The sequence below is a fragment of the Malus sylvestris genome, chromosome 15 (assembly GCF_916048215.2).
Source record: "Malus sylvestris chromosome 15, drMalSylv7.2, whole genome shotgun sequence".
In the NCBI taxonomy this organism is placed as follows: Eukaryota; Viridiplantae; Streptophyta; class Magnoliopsida; order Rosales; family Rosaceae; genus Malus; species Malus sylvestris.
The window spans coordinates 42,422,339-42,435,084 of NC_062274.1; the positions used below are offsets into that span (position 1 = coordinate 42,422,339).

Sequence of the window (12,746 nt, forward strand, 5' to 3'; positions counted from 1 at the left end):
CAAAAGCACAACCCATGTAATACTTTCTCAAAACAATAAGGAATCGATTTTTGTATATGGGCTCAACTCCAATATTAGAGCAAGGTAAATAGATGTGGCTAACAAAGAAATGGCTTAGTTAAAGGCTCGACGGGCTACTACGGATAAATATAGCATATAAGGTAGAAATGAAAGGCTCAAACGATCCAAAGATGGCCTACATCACCTCCAAGTTATTACATGAATTGATTAATGAATCGAGTAGTATAAAGCAAGTTCTAGAGATACATGTACAATGAGATCATACGCACAAGAAGGAATGAGATTGATGCATAATGGTTCAATCATGTATAGGCTCAAAAACTCACAAGGTTTACATAATCTCACATGATTCACATTGACAAGACTAGACACATTTATTTTTCAAGTTGATTTTTGGAAATCACAGCTAACACAAAGACAACGAAAAGAACTTAGACTTCTTGAAAGTAAGAAGGAAATTAAATCAAATCTCATCATTGAATTGAGAAGTAGCTACAAACAACAATAAAAATGCAAAATTTTTTTTTTTTTTTTTTTTAATTTAATAAATAAACTAACGAAATATATTTCCACCCCCAAACTTAATTATAGCATTGTCCCCAATGATAATGAAAGGAATTTTTGAACAATAAGACATAAAAATGGAAGGAAAGAAATATAAAATGAAATAAAGACACAAAAAGAAAAGGAAAGAACACACCAATTTGTGTAGGCGAGGAGAGCAAATGTGTGAGTCATTCTTCTCTGCTTGTTTCTTCTACACTTCACGTGCATTCTACTTTACCAGAAATCGTCGACAGATTGCCCGTAATTTCCGCAAAGCAGACTCTGCATGTGACAGATGTTGACACGTCTGGAAAAGCAGATTCCTCTCCGATTTCTGAGCTTGCCTCTTCGAAATCTGAGCTCCGTCGAGTGCAGAGGTTGCATGTGACGAGTACGGACAAATCTGGAACAAAGGATGGCCCGTGGTTTCTGAGCAAGCTCAGCTTTTGAGAAAGCGAACGCCGCTTTGATTTTTTTTAGTTGGCCTCTTCGATATCTGGAATTTGCCTCTTCGATCTCCGAAATCTCATCGCGTGCTGATTTTTATAGAGGTATGCAGGACGTTCAAAGCACACTTGAATTTCTGCCTTCAAAAACTCCCTCTTTGCATTTCTACGATCTTGACTTGTCCGACCTCTGCTTTCCTTAACACCTCTGAAAAATGGCTGGCCCTTCCGACCGTCGTTTTGACTTGAACCTTGGTGAAGAGGCAGCTCCGCCTTCACCAGACAACATATGGCGGCCATCTTTCATATCCCCTACTGGCCCCCTTACCGTTGGGGATTCGGTGATGAAGAATGATATGGCAGCTGCGGTGGTGGCCCGAAACCTTGTCACTCCTAGAGATAACAGACTGCTTGCAAAACGGTCTGATGAATTGGCTGTTAAGGAGTCTCTGGCTCTCAGTGTGCAGTGTGCAGGTTCCGTGTCCAACATGGCCCAACGCCTATTTGCCCGAACCCGTCAAGTTGAATCGTTGGCGGCTGAAGTGATGAGTCTCAAGCAGGAGATTAGAGGGCTCAAGCATGAGAATAAACAGCTGCACAAGCTCACACACAACTATGCCACAAACATGAAGAGGAAAATCGACCAGATGCAGGAATCTGATGGTCAGATTTTACTTGATCATCAGCGGTTTGTGGGCTTGTTCCAACAGCATTTGCCTTCGACTTCTGGGGCTGTACCGCGTAGTGAAGCTCCAAATGATCAACCTCTGATGCCTCCTCCTTCTGTGGCCCCGCCGACTGCTGAGGCTCCGCCGACTACTGAAGCTCCTCCTTCGCAGCCTATGTGAAAGCTTCTCCTTCGAAGCTTTTTTTTTTTTTTATTTATCTGCTCAATGTTCCTTTCCCTTTTTTTTTTATGAATGAAAAAAAAATGTTGCAAGAAGTTGTGGTAGATATTGCAAAATCATTACCTCCATAAAGGAACACAAGTAGGACTTAAACACAAAAACCAAAAAAACAAGAGAAAAACAGAACAAGAAAATTTAAAATTATTCAAAATAAAGATGAAAGATAGAAAGCTTGGGTTGCCTCCCAAGAAGCGCTTTCTTTAACGTCTTGCAGCCGGACGATGCCTCCAGTTACACTCCCCTAGGTTCCATGGCATGGAAGTGATCTTCGAATGGAAGGTGATACTTGAAGTGATCCGGCAATGGTGTAAATTCTAGTGTGAGTGCTCCCAAGAAAGATCTCACATTCTTCACCACAGTAATACCAGTTTTCTTTGGAACCACCTGAGTCGGGCTCACCCATTTGCTATCCGAGATTGGATAAATGATACCAGCATCGAGTAACTTCATCACCTCAACTCTTACAACTTCCTTCATGATCGGATTTAGACGTCTTTGAGCTTCAACAGTTGGCTTAGTCCCAGCCTCCATAAAAATCCTATGCATGCACAAAGCTGGACTAATGCCTTTTATGTCAGCAAGTATCCACCCCAGAGCATCTTGATACTTGCGAAGAACTCTTAGTAATTTGTCTTCCTTCGTGTCATTAAGATCAACAGCAATAATAACAGGCAATGTCTCATTCACCCTGAGATGAGCAGACTTGAGGTGGCTAGGCAGTAGCTTGAGCTCTAACTTTGGAGCTTGCTCACTTGAAGGAAAAAGAGGCTGCTTAGGCACTCCAAAGCTTTCATAAACATGTCGCCACTTTGGATTATGAATTGGTGCATTATCTAATGCAGCAATGACGTCCACCACATTTTCTTCCATAGATAAAGTAGCATCATGGTTGGTGAGGCAAGTTAACAGCTTATCATTATATGATCGTGAGGCAAAGTTTGCATGCACAATCCCATCCAAAACATCAACACGAAAACACTCTTCATGTTCGAAAGGACGCTTGACAGCTTCAAAGAGTTTGAATACAACTGATTCTCCTTGCATTCTTAGGGTTAAAGTACCTGCTTCCACATCAATAAGTGTCCGGGCGGTGGCCATGAACGGTCGGCCTAAAATGAGAGGCACTTCCTTGTCTTCCTCCATGTCAAGTACAATGAAATCAGCTGGGAGATAGAATTTATCCACTTTAATAATCACATTTTCCAGAATACCCAAAGGATATGTCACGGACCTATCTGCCAATTGAAGACTCACAGATGTGGGCTTGAGTTCTCCTTCACCTAATTTTTGAAAAACAGAATAAGGCATAAGGTTAACACTTGCTCCTAAATCAATCAATACTTTATGAAAATCAAGACTACCAATAGTACAAGAGATAGTAAAACTCCCCGGATCTTTCTTCTTGGGTGGTAGCTTATGTAAGAGGACAGCACTGCATTGCTCAGTTAAAATCACCTTCTCATATTCCGAGAACTTTTTCTTTTTAGAACATAGCTCCTTCAGAAATTTGGCATATGATGGGATCTGTTTAATAGCATCTAATAGAGGCAAATTAATTTGAACCTTAGCCAACGTCTTCATGAATTCAATGCATTGTTGATCCTTGGAACGTTGTTGCTGTCTTTGTGGAAATGGCAAAGGTGGCTTGTATGGTGGCTTGTCAGAAGGTGCAAATAAAATACCAAGGCCTTTTTCCTTGTTTGCATCAGAGTTGCGTCGAGATTGCACTTTGTCACTTGCACTAGGATCTGGAATACCTGCTTCAGAAATAGCCTCTGATCGAGACTTTGCAGCTAATGGTGCACTTTCAGTAAATTCTTCTTCTTCCACTTCGGCTTCATGGTGCACCACTTCTCTGTTGTCATAGCTTTTGCCACTTTTCAATGTCCGTATTACTTTGCAATGCTCCATCCCTCTTGGATTTTGCTCAGATTGGCTTGGGAACTTTCCTTTCTCTCTTTCATTGAACATGGTAGCAAGCTGTCCAACTTGAGTCTCCAAATTCCCCACTGATGCCGTGAGATTCTGAATGCTAGTTTGTGTGGATTGGACAAAACTGTTGGTGGTATTAGAGAGAGCAGACATATGTTGAGCTAGCTGTGACATTTGGTCTTCAAGAGATGGTTTCTTAGTCTCACTAGTTGATTGGTAAGACTGTTGGTATTGATGTGGCTGTTGGTTGCCACCCCAACTGAGATTGGGATGGTTCTTCCACCCAGGATTATATGTATTGGAATAAGGGTCACTTCTGGGTCTAATGAAATTATTCACCATATTCACATGATCTTGCACAAGCTCAGGGTAGCTATCCTTGTTGGGGCATTGAGTGATGTCATGAGTTGTTGCACTACAAATGATGCACGCTTCTTGGGCATTGGGCATGGAAGAGACCTGCATTAAGGCAGCAAATTTGGCATTAAAATTCTTTTCCATTTTAGCAATTTGAGCAGAAACATTAGAAGAACTCTGAGAAATCTTAAAAACTCCCCTTTTTTGTGTTTGTTCTTCTGTCCATTGTTGGGATTCAGAAGCCATCATATCAAATAACTCAAATGCTTCCCTTGCTGATTTTGACATTAATGACCCTCCAGCAGATGCATTCACGTGACTCTTGGTGGTGGCATTGAGACCATCATAAAATATGTTCATTTGAAGGTTAGAATCAAACCCAGCATGAGGACATTTTGTGTACATCTCATTATACCGTTCCCAAGCTTCATGGAAAGACTCGTTCGGCTTTTGAGCGAAAGCCAATATCTCTTTCTTGAGTGCAAGCGTCTTGGAAGAAGGAAAAAATTTATTGAGAAATTTTTCTTGCAATTTTGTCCATGTTGTAATGCTATTGGCAGGCAGAAAATGCAGCCACGCCTTGGCTTTGTCCTTCAAAGAGAATGGGAACAAACGTAACTTGATAGTTTCAGAAGAGAAACCTCTGATTATGGTGTTGTCACATGCCTCAATAAAATCAACCAAATGCATGTTGGGATCACTGTTTGGCAACCCATGAAAGGATGGCAATATGTTGAGGATGTGAGGTTTGATTTCAAATGATGTCCCATCTTCCACATCTGGATATATAATGCACCTTGGCACTGCATTGATTCTCGCCGCCAATGAATTCCTTAAAGGTTGACCTGCTGCAGGTAAGGCTAGGGCCATGTGTGCAACTAGTGTCAAAGGTTGGAAAATAGATGTGCTGCTCTCAAGATCACGGAACAAATCCTTAAGAAAAGTATCACCAAGGTTGGAATTTTGTGCTAAATATTTTTCTCGAGCTAACTTCCGTGCACTTCTCTCTGGTTCAGGGTCGTAAGGAATAAGCACTTGATTTTTGGACCTTGTTCCAATCACCATATACTACACCTGATCAAACAACAAAAATATTAAGCCACAATAAAAATAAAAGTAAAATAAAATAAAACTTAACAGAAACTAACTAAACAACGAAAAGAAAAAGAAAGTAAATAAACCTAGATGAATTAAAAACACAATTTATGCAAATTGGCAACCACTAGTTAATTAAACGAAGACAAAAAATCTCACACCACACATCCACTATACTTAATCAAAGATCAAAACTCAACTAAATTAATTACTGTTTTTTTTTTTTTAAATTTAAATAATAATTTTTTTTTTAAATTAATAATACGTGATTTAAAACAGAAATTTGTGAAAGGGATACATAAACAGATTTCTAACGCAAATATACAGCAATATTACGGTACCAAAGTTAATCAAGAAGGATTCTTAAATAATTTTTTTTTTATTTTTTTATTTTTTTATTTTTAATGATTAATAAAAATAAGACACAAACATAAGTATAAGAAAAATAAACACAAAAGCTCGGGAACTGTTGGCACAGTCCCCGGCAACGGCGCCAATTTCTTGATAGCGATTTTACCACTTGTAAAACAAGAGGTTAAACCATAGAAAATTCTTGCAAGAGAACAAGTGTTTGTAGTATAGAATGGCTCAAGCAAGGTCGATCTCCTCAGGGACTGATATAAACAATTTACGAGTTTTTGTGTATTTAACTTATTTAATTCTAAGAATTACACTAATTTGACGAAACTAAATATTACTGGATGTGACTTAAACAAATATCTAAAATGGGAATTGATTTATAAGAATAATGATTCAACTTAAACAAAACAAGTAAATACGGAAATTTAAGATAAAATAAATGACTGAAGAAAAATAAATTGACAATACGCTAGAGTTCAACCTTTACCAACAACACTCCTATGTAGCTCTTCCAATTGCTTAAATAATTGAAAACACACATGCTTTGAAGGTTGGATTTTCCTTGTGTATATTTTACTTGTGACATTCAAGCTAAAACGCATACCACTACATGCAACTTATCCATGACATTTGGATTAAATATAAACATGAGTGATTCATTAATCTTGGTGAAAATCCTTTTGTTAAACCATATAATCCCTAAGAGCATGATATTTACCTTAGGAGAGTATAAGTCTCAATCACAAGAAGCACAACCAATTTTAACGTGACATTCGTTCAAAATTGCATCCGATAACTTTTCTAAGCATCCTAATGGTGATCAAGCATCAAGGTACATAGATAGTTTAATTCAGTGATTGAAAATATCAAAGCAAACATGTAACAACACTTAAGCAATTGAAAAATAAAACTACGTATTCATGTTGCGGCTCATGGCCTCACTCTAGCATAATAAATTAGTTACACATAATTATTTTCATACATAAGAAATTATTCATAAGAAATAACAAGAAAGAAAACACCCGTTTTAACAAGACGAGCTCTCCGTTGCTTCTGACTTCCCTGCGCCAGTCTCTTCCCGTCAGTCTCTTCTCCCCTCAGTCTCTGCTTCTATGCTCTGCTGCGCTGCGGAGCCTCTGTCCTCTGGTTTCTGCTTCTGTCAGTCTCCTCTTATTATATAAATATTTTTTCTTTTCTTTTTCTTCCTGCCAGTGCTGCACTCCCCTTTGCTTATTTTATTTCTTTTGTTTTCTTTTTTTATTTCTTTGATCCTAAAACAAAATTAACTGCACATTAACACAAGGTAAGATAAAATGCTACAATTTTGACACAAAAACATCACAAAGATTTTAGAAATTGATGGTATAAATGCATGAAATATATGAGTGATCAACCATCACCAACGGTAATTCGATTTCTGGGCTTTTGCATGTTGCTGTACATTTCGGTTGTCTCGTGAAGTCTGTGACTTTCCGAATTGATGATTTATGTGTGACCGCAAATTTCGATTGATTGTTTGTGGGGTTTAGGGCATTGATCGGAATCGAATTAGGGTTTTTGGTTTTTGGTAAGTGGGCATCCCATTTTTCATATCCGAGGTATGAGATTGCAATACGCTTATGAAGATTATATCTTGTGGTCTTTTTTATTGACAACTCGAATTTATAATTCATCTAGAGCATAAGTGGTATAAACTCGAATAAAGATCGAATTTTGAATTTAGGGAATGTATAGAGCGACTTTACATAAGTGCACTTTAGAATTTCTATAGAATGTTTGAACAGTTCATAATTTTTCTTCATTGCCACCACGTAACGGTATCTCAGTCCTTTTCCCTTTGAGGACAACAAGCTTTGCTTTGTTAGCTTAATTACTATATGATTCCCATATCCTAAGAGATCAAAACAGAAATTAGAAGAAATTGATAATAACAAAAGTAAATGTATGTCAATATCATAGGGAAGAATATTAAGAAAGGAAAGATGATACAGTATCTTGGAAGACAGTGTAGATTTTATACTTATACAGTGGGCTCTGCAAGACCTCTTAATTTTCAGGATATCACTGCCTTCGGTGTTGAAATTTTGTTGTTTATTTCTTCTCACTTTTGTGCAGATGGTGTTGGAATCGATCCTCAGCAAAGTGCAGGTCTGCCAATGCTTTACCTTTATTTCTCTTTTCTGTTCTCCATTTATGTTTTTGCTATTGTATAATTTTGTATCCTAAATTCCTTATCAGCAATTTAGACGCACTATATAGATTTACCCTACCAACCTTCTCTCCGTAGAATTAGTCTTCATAACATTAGTTCAACATGAATGTATTTTATGTTTAACCACTCTAGACCTTACGAGTAACAGAAAGCGTACCTCGCTTTTAATAAAAATTGGATTGGTTGAAATGCTGGCATGACAGCTGTTGCTAGTTACCCTGGTAATAATTAAAAAGAAAAAAGGAGTGGATAGTTTCTGCAAACGGGGATTTTTATTAAGCTTTGATGTGGGAAAAAGTAGAAACAGTGGTAGGGAACCTTAACAAACTTGCAGGAAGGGATTAGGGAAGGAATCAGATTCGCTAACATTGCCAAAAAGAATCCATGTATTACTACTGCTTTGGTTTACTAGTGCTTTCTCCACACGTATTCTTCTCCACCCTCTTCCTTTATATGTGCATATTGTCAAACTTTCTTTGCACAATTCTTCATGTAATTTCATCGACCTCAAGTTAGAAAGAACAAAGATCGATTGATAGGCAGAGGAAGTAAGAAAAATGGAAAAACATTTCAATCTGTTAATGTTACCACTTTTACCAGTTGTTATGTTTCTTTCAGGTATTACCTGTGTAATGCTAGGGATACCAAATTTCTAAACCAAATGATGTGGATGTTGATGATTGGATTTTACTTAATGTTGATGGACATGCTTATTTCCTATTGGTGACGCATCATTTGGTTTGTAAATTTGGTTTAAAATTTTGGTCTCCCTAGCATTATCCTATTTCTTGATCATATCAATTTTTCTGGTTTATGTTTCTTTCACAGTTTGTGTGGATAATGGCATTGACTAGAATGTAGTATCGGTCCTTTTGTAAACATGCTCAAATCAATATGATCAAAATTCAAAATATTAATCTGTCACATCCTTGGATTAAATTAAGGGTGGAAAAAATTAACAACCCTTTTAGTTAATTTGTGCACCAATATTTCATGTCAAATTTTAGAGCTATTGGTTTCTTGGATGTTTGCAGGACCAAAGTTATCCGAATCTGCTAGAACTTTCACCATTGTAAACAATTGCAAAGAGACAGTCTGGCCTGCAGTGATTCCTGCGGACAACTTCACTGCTGGTAGTTTTGTGCTAAAACCGGGCCAGTCAATCCTGTTCACTGCCCCAGTTAGCTGGTCTGGCAGGATATGGGGTCGAACAGGCTGCAACTTTGACAAAAATGGCAATGGCTCGTGCCAGACCGGCTGTGGCAGCACCCACCAGTGTGGAGCCTCAGCAAAGCCCCCAGCAACACTCGCTGAATTCACATTGGCCAAGCAAGACTTTTATGATGTGAGCCTTGTTGACGGGTTCAACCTGCCGTTGGTTGTGACACCTCTAAATGGTACGGGAAATTGCAGTGTATCTGGTTGTGACACGGACCTGAGACCGAATTGCCCGAAAGAGCTAGCTGTCGAGGCAAATGGGAAGAATATTGGATGCAGAAGCGCGTGTGACGTGTTCAACACAGATGAGTACTGCTGCCGAGGGCGTTATGGCAATGCTGCGGTGTGTAAACCCACATATTATTCCAAGAAGTTCAAAGAAGCATGCCCTACTGCCTACAGTTATGCTTATGATGATCCGACCAGTATCTTTACTTGCTCGGGCACAGATTACGTCATCGCTTTCTGCTCAACCAGGTTTGTCATCAGCTAATTACATGCACAAAAACTGTTTTAAATCTCTCTTTGGGATTTGGATGCAGTGATTATATAATCGAGGGTTGAAATAAGAAAAGATTTTGAACATTGAAATTTGATTCTTGTTCATGTATTTGTATCTTCGGTAATGTTTTCTTGCCAAATATATGTGCGCTCTTGATGCTGCGCGCTTTGCAAATAAAAATTGATCAATGTTTTAGCATTTTGTATCTGATTTTTTTTCCCTTGTGGTGTAAGTTATTCACTTTTATTGTTGTCATATGCAGGAAGCAACCGATGTGCACATATCGCCACCACAAGATTCCGTGTCCTAATGTATCTGGATCAGTAGGTTTAAAGTCATTGAGGTGCGCTCTTGATGCTGCGCGCTTTGCAAATAAAAATTGATCAATGTTTTAGCATTTTGTATCTGATTTTTTTTCCCTTGTGGTGTAAGTTATTCACTTTTATTGTTGTCATATGCAGGAAGCAACCGATGTGCACATATCGCCACCACAAGATTCCGTGTCCTAATGTATCTGGATCAGTAGGTTTAAAGTCATTGAGATGGTGGGCTGTGATGCTTGGATTGTTAATGATGATTAATTTATGGATTAATTTTTTAAAAAATAGTATTTTTCCTCTCCAAGTTTAGAGGTGTATTTTACATCCCTTTTGAACTTAGAAGCAGCACTTCAAAAGAAAAACTTTATTTCAGAGTATTTTCCATGCACCATGCTGGTTGGTTGTACAAGTGAAGTTGTTCATTTTATTCTTTTCTTTTCAAAGAGAATATATTTGAATGCAGTTTCTTTACACAAACTTTGCTTGTCTCCACTCTCATCTTCAACATCATAATAAACAAGGTATAAGGTTGAGTTATTAGGTCTAGTTTGGTATTGCTACGTTTTTTGTAAAAAAATATTTTCGTAAAATATACTTTGTAAAAGTGTTGTGAATAGAAAAATAATGTTCAAGTGTTTGGTAAATTTTTTTATAAATTTGCAATAACTAAGACAGTTAGAAGGGTTGAAGGTCCGGGAAGAGGTGGAGGCTCAATTACACGAGAACCCCTGCGAGCCCTGGGACTAGCTTGCTTTCGTAGGGTCCGAATTTGGATCTTGGCATGTCGGTGGTTTTTAACCGTAGGCACCATGAAGTTGGTGGGCTCATCGTGAATCATGAATAACCAAAAGGACATTGATTTTAATTTTATTTTTCGGTAAACTAATATAAATTTGGAAATATATTATAAAACATAAAATCTGAAGAAAAAAACTAAAACATAAAATTAAAATTAATTCCAAGCAGACCCACCCCGCCCATTCAAACCCCCTCCACGACCAGACCACCCATCCAAACAACCACCACGACCAGACTATCCATCCAAACTGCCGGACAACCCATCCAAACCGCCATCGTGACCAGACAACCCAACCACCACCCAGCCCAGCTCCTACCCTCGCCTAATGGCCCTAACCCACTTCCACAACTCGCAGCCACCACATTGGCGTGCCCATCGCAATTTACCATTGGTGCAAGCATCTCGATCTGTCTTTCCCAATCAGCAGCCATACCCGCTTCTATGTGCACTCTCTCACTCTAGTCATCTAAGCAAAGGATTTCGGTCTCATGAGGTAGCAAGCAGGAGCTTGGAGGAGGCGGCGAGCAGAAAGAAAGGGCCTTAATTGTGAAAAAACAAGAATTTTTTGCTTACCAAAGATATAATACAGCCCAGCATTTTTTCAGACATGCTTTTAAAAGAATTTAAGCACTCCCAAACTAGACCACCGACGGTTTCTAATATACTTGGGTAATTCGTTTCGATCTGTTAAAAAAAAAATTATTTTGATAATTTTAAAGTTTAATTACTAAAAGATTTATTATAAAATACAATAGTCATATTAATATATACAATATATTCTATATTAAATATATAGTTTTGTATTATTATTCTATATAAGTTTAAAAAAAAAGTTTTATTCATTATATATTTTTATTATAAGGGTTCTTTATTATCATTACTATGATATATTTTACTTAACATGTTGTTGTTCAAAATTAAAATAAACTAGTATAATATTTGTATAGACAAGAACTAAAAAGACATACATACAAGTATGAAAAATGTGAAAGAATATATAAACACTTGTGATTCATCATTATTCCTCCACGAGTAGATAATGGTTACACTTACATTATCATTTAGATTTTTAAAGCCCTCCAAACTCTCATGAATAATGTTTTTATTTGAGGGCAAAATGAATAAAATTAATAATAATTATTGTAGAAGTGTAAAAAATGTAAAATATATATATATATATATATATATATATATATATATATATACAATCACTCATAGTGACAAGCTTCACAACTTTCATGAATGGATCAGCTTCGAAATCCAACATTATAATCCATAAACCTTAAATTTATATTTAACCGTCGATTGTCATTTACGTTTTATTCTTCTTACTGAATTTCATTTTTTTAATTTTCTTTTTTGAAAACATGATCATCTGGCGGATGTAAGAAGATGAACGGTTCAGATCTTTGATATCATGTTTTGATATTCACTAATCGTAAAACTCTGAATATAATATCAACGATCCAAACCGTTCATCTTCCTGCATCCTCTAATAGATCATGTTTTCAAAAAAGAAAATCTGAAAAAACAAAATTTGATGAGAACAATGAAGCGTAAATGTAAACAATAATCAACGGTTAAATTTTGATCTATGATTTATATGATTATAGTGGCGAATTTCGAAGTTAAGCTCTTCATGAAAGTTGTAAAGCTTGTCATTACGAGCGTTTATATATTTGTTACACTTCTACATTAATGAAAAAACTATTAAAGACTTTACTAAATAACAGCCGTAAGATAAATGAAAGTAAATCTGCACCGTTGGATTCTATTTCACTTACATTATTAGAATTTTTTAGGACGAAACCTCCTCTATTCCAATATTTTCCAATTTTACCATTTGATCAATTTAGGTAAGCAAAAATAAACTTAAAAGAAAAATGTGTTTTTATGTTTTGGATGTGACAATATGGTATGTATATACTTATTTAGTATTATGTTTTTCATTTGATTATTTATTGGTTTAAAATATATTTTCCTTAACGGGTAACGGATCGGGTCATATTACCTGTTAATATTATCGGGTC

General features: G+C 36.9%; 1 protein-coding gene and 1 pseudogene across 2 annotated transcripts; both read left to right on the top strand.

Annotated features, from left to right (window-relative positions):
* Positions 1-4,586: 4,586 nt before the first annotated feature.
* On the top strand, positions 4,587-4,693 carry LOC126606092 (small nucleolar RNA R71; annotated as a pseudogene).
* A 3,135-nt stretch (positions 4,694-7,828) lies between these two features.
* LOC126603593 (pathogenesis-related thaumatin-like protein 3.5) lies at positions 7,829-10,394 on the top strand. Of its 2 annotated transcripts, XM_050270500.1 has the most exons (4): positions 7,829-8,495; positions 8,912-9,572; positions 9,860-9,940; positions 10,059-10,394. In XM_050270500.1, exons 1-4 carry the CDS (start codon positions 8,435-8,437, stop codon positions 10,225-10,227), a joined length of 972 nt encoding a protein of 323 aa, XP_050126457.1. In that variant the 5' UTR covers positions 7,829-8,434; the 3' UTR covers positions 10,228-10,394. The 2 variants fall into 2 exon arrangements, with proteins under 2 accessions (XP_050126457.1, XP_050126458.1); XM_050270501.1 differs by lacking the exon at positions 9,860-9,940 and having other exon boundaries at positions 7,832-8,495.
* Positions 10,395-12,746: the final 2,352 nt, after the last annotated feature.